The following is a 19194-nucleotide window of genomic DNA, read 5'->3' on the forward strand; positions in this document are numbered from 1 at the left end:
AAGTAGTTAACTTATTTTGCTCAGGATGTTTTGGCATGGTATGGTATGACTGTAAAAGAAAAATATCTTTTTTTTTTTTTTTTTGGTCTATTTGCCTTTTCACCTTTTCCAGGGCCGCTCCCTTGGCATATGGAGGTTCCCAGGCCAGGGGTCAAATCAGAGCTATAGCCGCCGGCCTATGCCAGAGCCACAGCAACGCATGATCCGAGCCGTGTCTGCAGCCTACACCACAGCTCACAGCAACACCGGATCATTAACCCACTGAGCAAGGCCAGGGATCAAACCTGCAGCCTCATGGTTCCTAGTCGGATTCGTTAACCACTGTGCCACCATGGGAACTCCAAGAAAAATATCTTTCTTATGATTTTTCTTTTTGGTCTTTTTTTTAGGGCTGCACCCAAGGCATACGTAAGTTTGCAGGCTAGGGATCAAAATGGAGCTGCAGCTACAGGCCTACACCACAGCCACAGCAACACCAGATCGGAGCCGCATCTGTGACTCAGCTTCCTGCAAAGCCAGATCCTTAACCCACTGAGCAAGGCCAGAGATGGAACCTACGTCCTCATGGATACTTAACTCCCTGAGCCACAACAGGAACTCCCAAAAGAAAATATCTCACAAAGGTCTCAAAACAATTTATTTTTCTGTTGTTTTTTTTTCCCCATGCCTGATGTACGTAGAAGTTCCAGGCCCAGGGATTGAACCCACACTACAGCAGTGATCTGAGCCACAGCAGTAACAACGCTGGATCCTTAACCCACTGTGCCACAAAGGGAACTCCTGTTTTCCTGGGTTTTTTTAATAACAAGGTAAACAGATGGAATTCAAATTTTTCTCAAAGAAATTTAAAGTTTATAGCAAATGGCAAGAAAGTTTCACTTAAAGGCTCTTTTGTAGTAAGAACACCAAATTAAACTGCCATGTAGGAATCCTTCCACAAAAATTTAACTGTGGTGTCGCTGCGTGGTTCTAGATAGCTCAGAAGTTAGTAAACATGGTGACGGATAATATGCCTAATCTCCACAGACACTGTCTCATTTTTGAAAAGTGTTTTTAATGTCCATACCCATCACTTCAAAAAGAAAAGTCACTTTTAGGAATGTAAGTAAAATCGCTCAAAAAGAAAAAGCTGAGATTTTAATTCATTCCAAATAAATTGGGCTTCCTTATAAATACCCTAAGGTATTAAATGTTGCTAAAGTCTCAGATTAACATCTTTTGACACAGAAATTTGAAGGTCCGATTCTGGTCCAATTACGGGCCTTAGATGTCATATTTCCATATCAGTCACTAATGCAACAACTAAATGACAATGTAATCTCATTCAACAATTATGCCAAAGTTTGGATTTGGTATCAGGGTGATGGTGGCCTCATAGAATGAGAGGACTCAAATCAATAAAATTAGAAATGAAAAAGGAGAAGTAACAACAGACATCCCAGAAATACAAAGGATCATAAGAGACTACTATATATGCAACTATACACCAAAAAAATGGAAAACCTAGAAGAAATGGACAAATTCTTAGAAAAGTACAATCTGCCAAGACTAAATCAAGATGAAATAGAAAAGATGAACAGACCAATCACAAGTACTGAAATTGCAACTGTGATTAAAAAACTTCCAAAAAACAAAAGGCCAGGACCAGATGGCTTCACAGGTGAATTCTATCAAACATTTAGAGACGAGCTAACACCTCTCCTTCTGAAACTATTCCAAAAAATTGCAGAGGAAGGGACACTCCCAAACTCATTCTATGAGGCCACCATCACCCTGATACCAAAACAAGACAAAGATACCACAAAAAAAGAAAACTACAGACCAATTTCACTGATGAACACAGATGCAAAAATCCTCAACAAAATCCTAGCAAACTGAATCCAACAATACATTAAAAGGATTGTACATCACGATCAAGTGGGATTTATCCCAGGGATGCAATGATTCTTCAATATCCGCAAATCCATCAGTGTGACACACCACATTCACAAACTGAAGAATAAAAACCATACGATCCTCTCAATAGACTCAGAAAAAGCCTTTGACAAAATCCAACACCCATTTCTGATAAAAAACCTTTCAGAAAATGGGCATAGAGGGAACCTACCTCAACATAATAAAGGCCATATGTGAGAAACCCACAGCTAACATCATTCTCAATGGTGAAAAGCTGAAAGAATTCCCGCTGAGATCAGGAACAAGACAAGGATGTCTGCTCTCGCCACTACTAGTCAGCATAGTTTTGGAAGTCCTAGCCACAGCAATCAGAGAAGTAAAAGAAATAAAAGGAATCAAATTGGAAATGGAGAACTAAAACTATCACTATTTGCAGATGACATGATACTATATCTAGAGAACCCTAAAGACTCTACCAGAAAACTGTTAGAGCTGATCCATGAATTCGGCAAAGTCGCAGGATACAAAATTAATACACAGAAATTGACGGCATTTCTATATACTAACAATGAAAGATCAGAAAGAGAAATTAGGGAAGCAATCCCGTTTACCATCGCATCCAAAAGAATAAAATGCCTAGGAGTAAACCTACCTAAAGAGACAAAAGACCTGTACTCTGAAAACTATACGACACTGATGAAAGAAATCAAAGATGACACAAATAGAAGGAAAGACATACATGCTCTTGGATTGGAAGAGGCAATATTATCAAAATGACTATACCACCCAAAGCTATCTACAGATTCAATGCAATCCCTATCAAATTACCAAGGACATTTTTCACAGAACTCGAACAAAATATTTTAAAGTTTGTTTGGAAGCACAAAAGACCCAGAATAGCCAAAGACATCCTGAAAAAGAAAAACGGAGCTGGAGGAATCAGGCTCCCTGACTTTAGACTATACTACAAAGCAACAATCATCAAAACCATATGGTACTGGCACAAAGACAGACATATAGATCAGTTGAACAGGATAGAATGCCCAGAATTAAACCCACGCACCCACAGCCAACTCATCTATGACAAAGGAGGCAAGACTGTACAATGGAGAAAAGACAGCCTGTTCAATAGGTGGTACTGGGAAAACTGGACAGCCACATGGAAAAGAATGAAATTAGAACACTCCCTAACACCATACACAAAAATAAACTCAAAATGGATTAAAGACCTAGATATAAGACCAGACACTACAAAACTCTTAGAGGAAAACACAGGCCAAACCCTCTCTGACATAAACGACAGCAACATCTTCTCAGATCCACCTTTTACAGTAATGACAGTAAAAACAAGAATAAACAAATGGGACCTAATCAAACTGCACAGCAAAGGAAACCCTAAACAACACAAAAAGACAACCCACAGAATGGGAGAAAATCTTTGCAAGTGAATCAACGGACAAGGGATTCATCTCCAAAATTTATAAACACCTGCAGCTCCATACCAAAAAAAACAAACAACCCCATCCAAAAATGGGCAGAAGATCTAAACAGACAGTTCTCCAAAGAAGACATACAGATGGCCAAAAAACACATGAAAAGATGTTCAACATCACTCATTAGTAGAGACATGCAAATCAAAACCACAATGAGCTACCACCGAACACCAGCCAGAATGGCCATCATCCAAAAGTCTACAAACAATAAGTGCTGGAGAGGGTGTGCAGAAAAAGGAACCCTAGTACACTGTTGGTGAAATTGTAAATTGGTGCAATCACTGTGGAAAACAGTATGGAGATTCCTCAGAAAGCAAAAATAGAATTCCCATTTGATCCAGCAATCCTACTCCTGGGCATCTATCCAGAGAAAACCATGACTCAAAAAGACACATGTATTCTGATATTCATTGCAGCACTATTTTCAATAGTCAAGACAGAGAAACCACCTAAATGTCCATTGACAGAGGAGCGGATCAAGAAGATGTGGTACATATACACAATGGAATATTATTCAGTCATTAAAAGGAACGAAATACCAGCACTTTTAGCAACACGGAAGGACCTAGAAATCATCATGTTAAGTGAAGTCAGTCAGACAATGAGACACCAACATCAAAGGCTTTCACTGATATGTGGAATCTGAAAAAAGGATACAATGAACTTCTTTGCAGAACAGATAGATACTGACTCACAGACTTTGAAAAACTTATGGTTGCCAAAGGAGACAGTTTGGGGGGTGGGGAGATGCGTTGGGGTTGTGGGATGGAAATCCTATAAAATTGGATTGTGATGATCATTGTACAACTATAAATATAATAAATTCATTGAGTAATAAAACAATTATGCAAGAGTTTTAAAATAATGTCACATTGGAGTTTCTGTTGTCGCACAGTGGAAATGAATCCGACTAGGAACCACTGGGTTGTGGTTTTGACCCCTGGCCTCGCTCAGTGGGTTAAAGATCTGGTATTGCCATGGGCTGTGGTGTAGGTCACAGACACACCTCGGATCCCCAGTTCCTGTGGCTGTGGTGTAGGCTGGCAGCTGTAACTCCAATTAGACCCCAGCCTGGGAACCTCCATATGCCATGGGTATAGCCCTAAAAAAGACAAAAGACAAAAAAATAATAAATAAATAAAATAATGTCATCTTGCCCTATTGAGAAGCACTTGTTCCTATACCTTAAATCAGAAGAGGTTATATGTTTTATTTTATTTATTCATTTTTGGTCATACCCACAGCATGTGGGAGTTCCTAGGCCAGGGATCAAACAAGAGCCACAGAAGTGACAACACTAGATCCTTAACCATTAGGCCATTTAGGAACTTTCAGGTTATACAGTTTAACATGTTTAATAATTAGGTTCAAAACTACGAAAATGTTTTATTTGCTAAATTAACAGGCCAGAAAATTCCGTTTTCCAGTTTCAGTGAGCCAACAGAAGAATTCTCATAAATGACACAAGTTTTCTGCTACAATCTATTTTGCTTAAGAGCCTTACTGAAATACAATTCATCCACTTAAAGTGTGCAATTTTACGATTTCTGGGATATTCACAGAGGCACAGAACCATCAATACAACCAATTTTAGCACAATCTTTTCTTTAAATATTCCCTTTATATCAGCTGCTTCTTTTAAAAAGCATTTACAGGAGTTCCCTTCATGGCTCAGTGGTTAAAAAATCCAACTAGGAACCACGAAATTGAGGGTTCAATCCCTGGCCTTGCTCAGTGGGTTAAGGATCCGGCGTTGCCGTGAGCTGTGGTGTAGGTCGCAGATGCAGCTTGAATCCCACATTGCTGTGGCTGTGGTGTAGGCTTGAGGCTACAGCTCCGATTACACCCCTAGCCTGGGAACCTCCATATGCCCCAGGAGCGGCCCTAGAAATGGCAAAAAGACAAAAAATAAAAAATAAAAAGCATTTACAAAGCAATTCTTTCAAATAAAAAGTCTGTACTAAGAGTGGGAGCCTCAATTCTGCCATTTTCTTCTTGTTTTTGGGTGCTGACATTACTGGATTATCCTAAATCCATGGTTTCTTTGCAAGAATCTTTTATGTCAGTATCTATTTTGTAAGCATTAATTTATTTTTTTATTTTGATCTTTATTTATTTTTATTTATTTATTTATTTTTGTCTTTTTGCCTTTTCTAGGGCCACTCCCTCGGCATACGGAGATTCCAAGGCTAGGGGTCTAATTGGAGCTGTAGCCTCAAGCCTACACCACAGCCACAGCAACGCCAGAGTCACAGCAATTCGGAATCCAAGCTGCGTCTGCTACCTACACCACAGCTCACAGCAACACCGGATCCTTAACGCACTGAGCAAGGCTAGAGTTCGAACCCAAAACCTCATGGTTCCCAGTCAGATTTGTTAACCACTGAGCCACGATGGGAACTCCTGTAAGCATTAATTTAAACTAGATAATAGAATCATATCATCACTTGCTGGGCACCTAGCAAGTGAAAGCTAACCAACACATGAGGGCATCTCAAGTAGTCTGGGCTATGAAGTCCTCAGTCTTTCCACAGGTTGCCTTGGATACAGCCCTGACCCATGAACCAAGTGAGGGTGTAAGAGCTCGTCTATACACTCAACAGTACTCAAGTTTTATTTCTTAATAAGAATAAAAACAAAATCAATGGAAGCACTAAGAGACTAGAAGTGTCTAAGGAATAAAAGCTGAGGAGTTCCTGTAGTGGAGCAGCGGAAACAAATCCGACTAGGAACCATGAGGATGTGGGTTCCACCCTTGGCCTTGCTCAGTGGGTTAAGGATCTGGCGTTGCTGTGAGCTGTGGTACAGGCTGCACAGTCGGGTCTGGGATCTGGTGTTGCTGTGGCTCTGACATAGGCCGGCAGCTACAGCTCCGATTGGACCCCTAGACTGGGAACCTCCATATGTCGTGGGTATGGTCCTAAAAGGCAAAAAAAAAAAGCTGAAATGTTTCCTTCTTACCCACCAGCAGATAATCTTGTGCATCCCCAGAGTACATGAACCCCACTTTGGGAATACTGGCTTAACGACGAAGCAAAAGTGTATCTGAATTTCACTTCGTTATCACAGCTGAAATAATTCCCCGAAGACCTACTACACCCCAGTATCTATACACTGGCAATATGAGCACAAGAAAACAGACAGTGCTCCTTAGAAATGCGCCTTTGCCTACACTTAAGTAATCTCTCCCCTTGTAATAAATCTGAATGAGGCAAGGATAGGCCACCCTAGGGATGGTACAGAGATTTCAACTCATGTGCTAATTTTAGCGGGCTAGTAACACCTCTCTGGAAAGCTTTATTGAGAGGACACCAAAGCCACGTCCAAGGAAATGAAGCAAGACTGTTATCAGTAACATTGTGATTGGCACACCGACCTTAACCACTTCACCTCGCTGCCTGGGGTCACCTCTTTCACTCACGTTTCATGCTGAGGTTCCAGGAGACCAGGCTTTGAGGCTATGTCCTCATCAGGAGGCACACAAATTTAGAACCAAAAGGGGTTCCTTTTCTACGCAGGAGGCACACAAATTTAGAACCAAAAGGGGTTCCTTTTCTACGCAAAGGGAGTGATCATGATGGAATTGCGTGGAACAAATCCACTCTTCTGAAGAGCTCTCGCCCATGTTTTCTCTTCCTGAGCAGCCACAAATCACTAGACACCAACAAAGAGTAGCAGTCCAGTCACAGTTTGGATGAAACGCTCTTCTTTCTACTTTCTCTTTTCTATCCATTCTTCAATTTTCCATGACTACAAACACAACAGGGATCAAGACCGATATGTACTGAATTCTGAATAAACATGTGCATTTGGGGAAAACGTGAAAGAATAGATATTTAATAATTTGTTGTTGTTGTTTTCTTTTAGGGCCACACCTACACCATAGGAGAGTTGCCCTGCTAGGGGTCAAATGGGAGCTGCAGCTGCCAGCCCACGCCATGACCACAGCAACACCAAATCCTATGTCACAGCTTGAGGCAAGGCTGGATCCTTAACCCACGGAGCAAGGCTGGGAATCAAACACGCATTCTCACGGAGACTATGTCAGTTCTTAACCCAATGAGCCTTAACCCAATACTGAATTCCTTTTTTGTGAGGGTCACGTTTAGTGGTGTTTGCTAGGTGGAAAGGGGTGACATCAGTGCTATTAATAGTCTCATGCGGTCACTACATACATGATTTTTTTTAAAAAGCTGCTCACTTTGCCGTATACCTGGAATGAACACAATGTTGTCAATCAACTACACTTCAATTTTTAAAAAAATTTAGGAGTTCTCGTCGTGGCGCAGTGGAAATGAATCTGACTAGGAGCCATGAGGTTGCAGGTTCGATCCCTGGACTTGCTCCATGGGTTAAGGATCTGGTGTTGCTGTGAGCTGCGGTATAGGCAGCTCCGATTGGACCCCTAGCCTGGGAACCTCCATATGCCGGGGGTACGGCCCTAAAAGGCTAAAAAATTTAAAAAAGTTTAAAAAGCCGACCCAGCGATACCATCACGTGACGGGCAGGAGCCGCACCTGAGAGGCAGGAGGACACAGTAGCGCAGCAGGACGCCCAGCACCCACACGGCGGTGAGCCGCAGGCTGACATAATGGAAGTTGACGTTGGTCCTCGTGAGGAGGTTCCATGACACCAGCTCCTCTGAGGAGAACCTCTGGGTCACTTCGTCTTCCACGATGGCTTCCAATCCCTTCTTGGAGAAATAAAACACGTCAGACAGCTCAAAGTCCCTTCCTCGAAGACCAGACAGCCCTTTTTCCATGGGTGACTCATCTCTTTGGATAATACCTTAAAAGAAAGCATCAGGACATGAGAAAACGCCATAGGACGGAAGAACAACTGATCAACGAGGCTATCTCAACTGTGCAGAAGACAAGCAAACACATTTATTGGGGAGTTCTCGTTGTGCCTCAGCAGTTAACGAACCCGACTAGGATCCATGAGGACCTGGGTTCGATGCCTGGCCTCGCTCAGTGGGTTAAGGATCCATGAGCTGTGGTGCAAGTCGAAGACTCGGCTCGGGCCCCACATTGCTGTGGCTGTGGTGTAGGCTGGTGGCTACAGTTCTGATTGGACCCCTAGCCTGGGAACCTCCATATGCTGCAGGGTGTGGCCCTAAAAAGACAAAAAAAAAAAAAAATACGTTTAATGGGTAACATGAAACAAATTTCAGAAATAAAAGACAAGCAGTGGGAAAAGAGATAAAATCATTGGGTCTGCATGAAATGGCTTCTACCCAATGATTTCAGTTCATTACAGAGGAATCTGGCTCTCAGCAACCTCTGGCTTTTGCATTTTTCTCTCTACACACCGTTAGCAAAAGAACTTACAGAAATAATCTCTCCCCAGGTTTAGGAACCTCATATAGAAACAAAGACTTATGTCTTCCCCACAGGAAAACTCTAAAACCAAGAAGCAAGAAAAATGGCAAAAGGTTGATATTTTTAATACATAAAAATTATTTAAAAAGAAAAAAAAGGCTCCAGCAAATATGCAGGCAAAGTTCATGAATGAATCATAGAAACATCATAAATAGCTAATAAATATATCAAAGTCTTTTTACTAATCAAAGAAATGTGACTTAGACAAAGACTGGCCTATTTACCTGATGAAATCAGTAACATGTTTGTTTAATGATAAAGTTCAAAGTCAGAAACAATACAGGTGTTCTCATGCTCTATTTTTATCAGTGCGGAACTAGCAGCAACTTTGTCAAAATCTGTTTGGCATGAAAAGACTAAATATAGTTTTGCTGATGATTTGGTAACTCTAATTCTGGGAATCTCTCTTAAGAAAATAATCAGATATGTAGGCAAGAGTGTTCACTGCAGCATTTTCCATTATAATTGACCTAGACAATGAGATATAGCACATCCACTGATAAACTCTATAATATTAAGTGAAAAAAAATCAGGATCTAGTAGTAAAAATGTCAAGACAGAAACATTAAGTGGTTATCCCTGGGCAGCAGGATTAGATTTTCCCCTTTAAACTGTTATTGTACTTTCCATAAAGAAAATAATTCAAAGATTTTTTAAAAGTAGCATAAGTTCTGTAAATTGAAAAATGACTACTGCCACCCAGTTCTAACCACTAGATAAAAGCCACACATGAGGCAATCTTCGAGAATAAAAAGTAGCCATATACACAGTGAGATGGCTATCCATGTGTCCCCTGGGGCATATCACAAAGGAATTTACTTCCTACATTAGAAAAGACAAGACTTAAGAGGTTGAATTCCGTGAGAGAGGATCCACTTTGATTTTCTCACTGTTCAGTTTACTAGGAAATCAGAGAGGAAAGTGCGAGAACTATGTTATCTATCCTCTGCAGAATCCGGATGTGCATCCAGAGAAGGAGCTGCAATGCACCCATTTTTTGAAGGAACAGTAGCATACTGCACTGGAAAATAAACAGGATCTGGAGTCCAAAGTCAAGATCCTTTAGGACAACCACCAGCTAGTTCTATGACTGTGGGTAACCAGTAAGTCACCTAACGTGGTGTCGTCCTTTGTAAAATGGGGTGGGGCGTGCGCAAGTGTTAGTAGCCTTACAAAGGCTAAAAGTTTCTTCTTTCCTCCCTTCTTTCTTCCTTCCTTCCTCTCTCCCTCCCTCCCTCTCTCCCTCCCTCTCTCTCTCTCTCTCTCTCTCTCTCTTTCTTTCTTCCTCCCTCCCTCCCTTCCTTCCTTTTCTTTCTTTCACTTTTTTTTTTTTACAACCACATCTGCAGCACATGGAGACTCCGGGCTATGGATCAAACGGGGCTGCAGCTGCCGACCTACACCACAGCCACAGGAAGCCTCATCTTCGACCTTTGCCGAAGATTGCAACAATGCTGGATCCTTAACCTGTTGAGCAAGGCCAGGGATCTAACCCGAATCCTCATGGACATTATATTGGGTTCTTAACCCACTGAGCCACAAAGGGAACTCCCCAAAGCCTAAAGTTGCCTGATTTTACTTTTAGGTTTTTCAGAAGGTTTTCTTTGTTTTTGCTCACTTGCAAAGCTAATACCTAATCACTTTATGAATGAGAGCAATAAAGTAATAAGTTTCTTGAATGATCATTAGATTATGCTTTTCAGCAGTGCAGTCCAAGTGGTTTATTAACCTTTTTTCATCTCTGAAAAGGGTTTAATCAGTATTAGATGATGAAGCAAGTAGTGTTGCTACTGAATTACCCTCTGGCTCTGTAGGTATTGCTGTGCCACTCAGAGCAGGTTACTCAATCCAAGCACTATATTTATCAATACAAGAGTTTCATTATTTAGCAACTTGCACAGATTTTTTTTTTTTTAAGCATAGAAGAAGAGGGATGAATAGTTATTCAGGAAACCTCTGAATGCAACACACTGGAGCTAGCCCTTCTAAAAACAACCTCTTTCAGGGGGACCGGAGGTAAGAACACAAGTTCAAGTTGCCACAGATGATTCAACTGAGCCAGGAGCCCAGGAGAGAAGAGATGTGTAAACAGAAACCAGCTCCTTTGCCCCCACACACTTGATGTGCAATGTTTTCTCTGCCCCCTGACCTACTTTATTCTGTGTAACTGAAATATAACACAAATTTATATTTTCCCTAAGCCTCTTTCGAAAGCATGTGGGTAACCTCAATGCATCTAGCTGACAAAGGATTAATTTCCACAATATATTCAGACGTACAAAAAAAATTAATAAAAAGTCAAAGGCCTCAGTAAAAAAAAAAAAAAAAAAAAAAAAGATCACTAAGTATATGGCAAGTAATTCATAAAAAGAGTAAGCCTTGGAGCGCCTGTCATGGCTCAGTGGTTAACGAATTCCACTAGGAACCATGGGATTGTGGGTTCGATCCCTGGCCTTGCTCAGTGGGTTAAGGATCCAGCATTGCTGTGAGCTGTGGTGTAGGTCGCAGACACAGCTCAGATCCCTAGTTACTGTGGCTGTGGTGTAGGCCAGCGGCTACAGCTCCGATTAGACCCCAGCCTGGGAACCTCCATATGCCACTGGTGCAGCCCTAAAAAGACAAAAAGACAAAAAAAAAAGAGTAGGCCTTAACGACTGACCTTTTTTTTTTCTTTTTGGCTGCACCCACAGCATGCGGAAGTTCCCAGGCCAGGGAGCAAACCTGTGCCACAACAGTAACAGCAAAAAAACTTCTTTTTTTTTTTTGCTTTGTTTAGGGCCACATTTGTGACATATGAAGTTCCCAGGCTAAGAGTCAAATTGGTGCTACAGCTGCTGGCCTACACCACAGCCACAGGAACACAGGATCCAAACTGAGCCTGCGACCCACACCACAGCTCATGGCAATGCCAGATCCCCAACCCACTGATCAAGGTCAAGGACGGAACCAGCATCCTCATGGACACTAGTGGGATTGTTTCCAATTCACCACAATGGGAACTCCACAAATAAGCATTTAAGAAGATACTTAGTTTCACTATAATCAGAGAAATGCAAACTGAAACCACTGATATACTATTTCATACCTGTGAAGACTGATTTAAAAAATATAATTAAGGAGTTCCCTTGTGGCTCAGCAGGTTAAGGATCCAGTATTATCACTGCAGCAGTTCGGATCACTGCTGTGATGTGGGTTGATACCTGGCCTAGGAACTTCCACATGCTGCAGGAGCAGCCACAAAAAAAAATTCTTTAATTGAACAATATCAAGCGTTAGAACCACACTAGAAAACAATTTGGCACTGTCTAGTAAATTTAAAGATATTCGCAGCCCCAGACCTAGCAATTCCACTCCCAGGCATAAAACCCAGGAAGATTTTTGTTAAATAATTTCAAATATACAGAAAAGTTGCAACAATAGTTCACTTTACCCAGATCAACGAATTGCCAACACTTTGTCACATTTGCTTTACTGTTGTATAAAATAGTACTTTTTTTGGAAACACTTGAGAATAAATTTCAGACTTCATGCTCTTTGTCCCCAAATATTTCAGCATAGATTTTTCTTGGGACACAGAACTTCACTCATTTAACCACAGTTCAATTATCAAAATCAGGAAAGTGGCCACTACTGCAATACCAGTATCTAATCTACAGACTTTATTTAAATTCTGACAATGGTCCTAATAGCATCCTAGATTTTTTGGGTCCAGGTGTCACCCCAGAATTATGCATTACACGTATCTGCCATCTGTTTCTTTTTTTCTTTTTCAGCCTCACCTTTGGCAGATGGAAGTTCCCAGGCCAGGGATCAAATCCGAGCCACAGTTCCAACCGACGTCACAGCTGCAGCAATGCCAGATCCTTAACCCACTGAGCCACAAAGGGAGCTCCAAGTGTCATCTCTTGAGTCTCCAATTGTATGAAAAGGTTCCTTGGCCTTTTTTTTTTTTTTTTCAAGACCCTGGCATTTCTTAAGAGTACCAGCAATTTATTTTGTAGGTCTCTCAGTCTAGGTTGATCTGATGCCTCTTCATGATTGGACGCAGGCAGTGCTGTGGGTGGGAACCCCGTGGAAGCGGTGCTCTTGCCCTCCCACTGGGCCTCAGCAGGCACCGCGAGCTCAGCTGGTCTCATGACCGCTGATGCTCACTGGAGCCCTTGGCTCGAGGCAGTCTGCTGACAAGGCTTCTCCGCTGGGGATGTGTTCTTTTTCTCTTTGATTTTAATAATAATAGATCATTATTACTGAAAAGTGTCTATAAAGGGGAGATCCTGTTTACAAATTTTATTTATTTATTTATTTATTTATGGCTGTGCCCACAGCACGCGAACTTCCCAGGAGAGGGATCAAACTCAAGACACTGCAGTGACAACACCGGATACGTAACCCACTGAGCCCCACAGGAACTCCATAAAGGGAGATACATGGAGACTACAGAAATATCCTGATCTTCAAACATCTGCCTAGCGGTATTAGCAGCTACTGATGGTTCTTGCCTAAATAAATTGGAACTCTGTGTCTTTTAAAATAGTATTTTCTGGAATTCCTGTCGTGGCGCAGTGGTTAACGAATCCGACTAGGAACCATGAGATTGCAGGTTCGATCTGGTTAACGATCTGGCGTTGCTGTGAGCTGTGGTGTAGGTTGCAGACGCGGCTCGGATCCAGTGTTGCTGTGGCTCTGGTGTAGACTGGCGGCTACAGCTCCCATTCGACCCCTAGCCTGGGAACCTCCATATGCCGCGGGAGCGTCCCAAGAAATAGCAAAAAGACAAAATAAATAAATAAATAAATAAATAATAAAATAAAATAGTATTTTCTGGGAATTCCCTTTGTGGCATAACAGAAAGGAATCCAACCAGGATCCATGAAGATGTGCGTTCGATACCTGGCCTCGCTCAGTGGGTTAAGGATCCCAAGTTACCGTGAGTGGCGGTGTGGGTTGTGGAAGTGCCTAGGATCCAGAGTTGCTGTGGCTGTGGGGTAGGCTGGCAGCTGCAGCTCTGATTCCACCCCTAGCCTGGGAACTTCCTTATGTTGGGAGTGTAGCCTTAAAAAGAAAAAAGCAAGCAAGCAAGCCAAGCCTATGCTATTCCCTCCTAAGTCCAGATATCCTTCCTGATCCATAAATGCGACTGGCCTGATAGGCCAAGGTGAAATAGGTGTAAAGATTGTTTGGGGTTGGGGCTGGGGAGCAGGGTGGGTGAGAGATGCTGAGATGAAAGAGCAGAAATACTCAGTACCAAGCTCCGGAGAGAGAAGACACATGTTCCATCGCTTAGACGTAGTACAAGGTCCTTCTACAATTCTAAGAAGTCAGGGCCAAGGAGAGCTCCCTGAAACAGACCACCAGGCTCTGTCCCCTTTCTCCTCCAATTCGTTAATCACTGCAGATACTAAGACAATAATCAGGGCATCAATGACACAGTCACCCAGCTGCACAGGTTTCCAGTCCACTTTTTGCCATCTTTTTTCAAAATAGTTTAGCTGTAATGCCACAAGGCTACGCTTTAACCGTATCTTATGCAAAAAATTTGCTGGGCCATTAGTCAAGTTACAATTTCCACACGTAAACTAGGTGGTTTGACTGTGCTTACTTCATGGAGGATCTTTTGTGTTCCTGATTACCACTGCTTTCCTTTCTAAGTACTTTTTAAAACCACAGTTTATTGCTGTTATCTTAGTTAAACGTTATAATGGTAGCAGGACTATGTTTTTAAAAAGTTAGGTTTTTGAGGTGTTCCCTTGTGGCGCAGTGGGTAAAAGATCCAGCATTGTCACTTAAGCAGCTCAGATGTGAGTGGCCCAGGTTCGATCCCAAGCCCAGGAACTTCTAGATGCCATGGGGTGTAGCAAAAAAAAAAAAAAAAAAAAAAAAAAAAGTCAAGATTTTGAGATGCACACCAAAGTAATTGGAAGTAAAAGGACCTAATCTAGATTAGTTTTAAAATATTCCCATAAAAGGACATTCATTAAGGTGATAATATGGGAGTTCCCATTGCGGCTCAGTGGTTAATGAATCTGACTAGCATCCATGAGGATGTAAGTTTGATCCCTGGCCTTGCTCAGTGGCTTAAGGATCAGGCATTGCCATGAGCTGTGGTGTAGGTCGCAGATGCGGCTCAGATCCCGCATTGCTATGGCTGTGGTATAGGCCAGCAGCTGTAGCTCCAATTAGACCCATAGCCTGGGAACCTCCTAAAAAGAAAAAAAAAAAAAAAAAATGAGGAGCTTCCTGGTGGCCTAGCAGTTAAGGATCCGGCATTTCACTGCTGAGGCTTGGGTTCCATATGCCGAGGGCACAGCCAAAAAAAAGAGAGAGAGAGAGATGTACTACCACTTACCCACCACAATGGCTGTAACTAAAAGGGCCCAAAATACCAAACCTTGAAGAGGCTATGGAGCAACTGGAAGGCACTGAGACTTAGCTCTGAGCATGTCCCCGCTCTCGAAGGGCACTAAGCAGTTTCCAACAGTTCCAGACACCAGCTTAGCCTATGACCTGGCAAGTCTACTTCACGGTGTTCGCCCACGAGAAATGAGTAAACAGATTCACAGCAAGGGTTATGGCAGCTTCATTCCAAAGAGCTAAACACCGAAAATAACCCAAATGTCAATCAACGTGATGACGGGTAAGCAAATTATTACGTATTTGTATAAAGAAATACTCCACAGCGATTTAAAAAATCCACTGATTCATGCAACGACATGGAGAAATCTCATAAACATTATGCTGGGTGAAAAAAACAGACACAAAAGAGCCCATACTGTATGATTCCATTTACATGCATCTCAAAAAAGGAAAAGAAAAACTAATTGATAAGGACAGAAATCAAGAGGTCACCATGGAGACCGAGGGACGAGGGACGTCTACCAAGTAGGGCGAGAGGACTCTGAACTCATGAGTACGTTCTGTCACTGAATCTGGGTGCAGTCACACTGGTCTATAAATACGTAAAATTTCACCTTGTGGAACAGTTGATATTTGTGTAATTTAATGAATGTTAATTATGCCTCAGTTTTTCTGACCTAGCCTAGACCATGCAGAAGTTCCAGGGCCAGGGATCAAACTGCCACAGCAGTAATCAGAGCCACGGCAGTGACAATGACAGATCCTTAATCTGCTGAGCCACCACTTTTTTTTTAATCAGAAAACTCTTCCAATTAAGAGTTCCCACAACTTCTAGTTATAATCCCAGTTAGGGGCCTAGCCAATCATACGTATCCTTCCATGAATATTTTCTAAGTTTTCCTTTCTAAACGAAAAGACAACTGACATTTATTAAATGCTTCTTGACGTGGCTGTGCTAAACCTCGACACGTACACTCATGTATGTAATCCTCATAATCCTATGAGGTATTGTCCAATTTATTCCCAGTTTTTTTGGCCTTGCGTGGGGCCTGCAGAAGTTCCTGGCCAGGGACTGAACCCACGCCACAGCAGCCAGGGAACTCTTATTATCCCCATTTTTAGACGAGGAAAGTAAGGCTCAGAGGGATTGGGTAACTTGCCTGGGGCCACAGGGAGAAAAAGGAAACCAGGATTTGAAACCAAGTCTGCAACTCCAAAACCAAATACTCCCTCAGGTTCTCATACTCCAAATATTCCTTCATATCCTAATCCTCCAATTCCATGTCACTGCTCACCACTGCCTCTGTGGCAAACCTCGAATATGCAAGATCTTCCCCATCAACGCCACAGCAGCCCGTTTCTTCCTTGCTAAAGAGAAGCCCTGAGCAGCAGGGGCTCTAGGACCTCTCCCACCTTGGAAGGGGGAAATGGACTTTGCTAAGCAGCCTCCATCTATCATGAATCTGGGTATGCGCGTGTCACTAACTGACTCAGACTGGATCATCCATCCCAGAAAAAAACCAGAGCTCAAGTCACTTTTTTTTTTTTTCAAACCGTGGCAGGAATCTTTTACAGCCTGGAGAACATCTGATTAGATTTCCTCAGATAAACCAGCAAAAAGCAGCCCTCGGCAGAGGTCCATCTAATGCTCTCCCGGTTTGGGGTTCAGCCAGGTGTGAACTGTCCCAGGAGGCTGTTCTGCCTGGCTTATGACTCAGCACACAGACGTCCTGCCAATCTCCTTCCCCTTCAAGTCCTCTCTGATGCAGAAGGAGCTGCCCCGTGCATCCTGCAGATCAGTGAAGGTTTAGAAAGGAGAAGCACCCTCGGTGCTGTGCTGCTGTGCTGTTAAGACACACAGATGTCGTCTACCTCTGTTACAGCCTCACTAACCTGGAGGGTCGCCCGGCCGACATTTACAGAAAAGAGCCTCTACCTCTTTCGGATCCAACAACCTGCTGTCGCCTCGGCCATGATTCTACCTTTGAGTTCAAGGTCTCTGAACCAAAGACAGACTGACCGTGAAGCTAATAAGGTTAAGCTTCCCTCATCTGCACGGCCCCTTCCAAGTTCCCACACCGAATTCTGTGAATTCTTTTTCTTAAAGAGAGTCTCCAAATTGCATAAGTTTCAGGCTATTGCAAAACCTGGACCAGCCCCACCTCTGATTCATGTTATCATCTTGTTGCTACGAGCAATGGGTCTGTGTTAACCCACTCACCCTACAACCTAAAATGATTTAGAAGAGGAGACTTAGGAGGAGAGAAGCACGTTACTACCCGTAAGGATTAGAACACTGAGAGTTCACAGACACATTAACGCCTTTCTGCTTAATTACTGCCCGTTATTGATAATATTTTATCTATTTGATGGTCAAGTTAGCAGTGTTCTTGTAAGAGGGGTTACTGTGGGCTAGGTCATTTTTTGGTTGTTGTTTTGAAGGTTGGAAGTTTCTCTGTCTTGGAAGTGGAGAGACTAGACAGGAGGGAAAGCAAAAACATGAATACGATGCGAACTGAAAACATTCACTACAGAAAAGTTTTACAAGTGTCCATGTAGCAGCAAAGCTGCTGTAGAACTAGATTCGTATACACCATCAAAAGAAAAGGCAGGACTGCCCATTGCAGCTCAGTAGGTTAAGAACCCAATATAATGTCCATGAGGATGCAGGTTCCATCCCTAGCCTGGCACAGTGGGTTAAGGATCCAGCATCACCGCAGCTGCAGCTTAGGCAGCAACTTTGGCTCAGATCTGATCCTTGGCCTGGGAACTCCATATGCTGAGGGCAGCCAAAAAAAAAAAGTTACATTAAAAATTTTTTTTTTATACAAGGGTAAAGTTTACTTTAAACACCTATAGGAGTTCCCATCGTGGCTCAGTGAAAACGAAATCTGACCAGCATCCATGAGGACACAGGTTCAATCCCTGGCCTCGCTCATGGGTTAAGGATCCGGCATTGCCATGAGCTGTGGTGTAGGTCACAGAAGCAGCTCGGATCCCGCATCGCTGTGGCTGTGGTGTAGGCTGATAGCTGTAGCTTCAATTCGACCCCTAGCCTGGGAATCTCCATATGCCGCAGGTGTGGCCCTACAGAGACAAAAAAAGAACCACCACAATCTGTTCCCCTCTGTGTACAAGGCCCACTTTGTTACCCTGGCCCTTCATCCTCTTGTTCATTCAAAAAACTTATACTGGAGTTCCCATTCTGGCTCAGCGGTAACAAACCTGACTAGTAGCCATGAGGATGCAGATTCGATCCCTGGCCTTGCTCAGTTGTTATGGCTGTGGTGTAGGCTGGCAGCTGCAGCATCAATTCAATCCCTTGCCTAGGAACTTCCATATGCCGCAGGTGTGGCTCTAAAAAAAAAGAGAGAGAGAGAGAGAAAGAAAGAAAAAAGAATTCTGTAAGGAAAAGCAACAAGAACAACAATTCCTAACAGATATGAAAACAATCTATTAAAATATCAATAATTAAAACAACATGATACCAGTGCATGAGAAGACAAAGAGAATAGAAAGTTCAGAAACAGATCCAAAAATATACTAGAATTCAGGGAATTACTAAGGATGCATTGCAAATCAGTCAGGAAGATGCGGTTTTTAACAGGGAGTGTTGCAAAATTTGTATAGCCATCTGGACAAATGAACCGGAATAAGTGGATCAAAGATTTAAATTTTTTTTAAAGACATAAAAGTAATCAAAGAAAATGTTAGAGAATTCCCTTAAGACCCAGCAGAGGGAAAAATTTTTCCACTAAAAACTCAAAACGCAGAAGCTGTGAAAAGAAAACATTGATAAATCTGACTACATAAAAATGAAAACTATCTTCATAGTAAGAAGCACGATATGCAAAGGAAAAAATACAAATTGCAAACTGGAAGCAATACTTGTATCTCAGCACAGATAAAAGCCAATCCCTTTAATATATGAGAGGGTCCTAGAAGTCAAAGGAAAACAGAAACCAAAAGAAATAGAAAAATGGACAAAAGACGTAAGTAGGTAATTCCTAGGAAAAGCAATACAGATGGCCCTTAAACATAAAATGTTACGAAATTACACAAATTGAGAC

The 19194-nt window shown here is 42.3% G+C and overlaps 1 protein-coding gene and 1 long non-coding RNA gene across 19 annotated transcripts in view; both read right to left on the reverse strand.

The window, feature by feature from the left end:
- The window catches only part of GPAT3 (glycerol-3-phosphate acyltransferase 3), an 88166-nt gene that overhangs the window by 19116 nt on the left and 49856 nt on the right, over positions 1 to 19194 (reverse strand). For 12 of the 18 annotated variants that reach the window (XM_084973678.1, XM_003129347.6, XM_084973674.1 and 9 more), the window contains exon 4: positions 7907 to 8177. In XM_084973678.1, the coding sequence (XP_084829804.1) occupies positions 7907 to 8177 (271 nt within the window). The remainder of the gene's footprint in view (positions 1 to 7906; positions 8178 to 19194) is intronic. The other 6 variants (XM_084973682.1, XM_084973684.1, XM_084973686.1 and 3 more) reach the window with 1 other exon arrangement.
- LOC146401098 (uncharacterized) lies at positions 12980 to 18181 on the reverse strand. Its single transcript, XR_014813504.1, has 2 exons — positions 13786 to 18181; positions 12980 to 13490 (listed from the first exon to the last, which is right to left on the reverse strand). It is a non-coding gene; the product is annotated as an uncharacterized LOC146401098 (long non-coding RNA).

The sequence above is a fragment of the Sus scrofa genome, chromosome 8, assembly GCF_054392235.1.
Source record: "Sus scrofa isolate SSC_HxYL_T2T_F1_AM1 chromosome 8, Sscrofa_HxYL_maternal_Yorkshire_Landrace_v2.0, whole genome shotgun sequence".
Taxonomy (NCBI): domain Eukaryota; kingdom Metazoa; phylum Chordata; class Mammalia; order Artiodactyla; family Suidae; genus Sus; species Sus scrofa.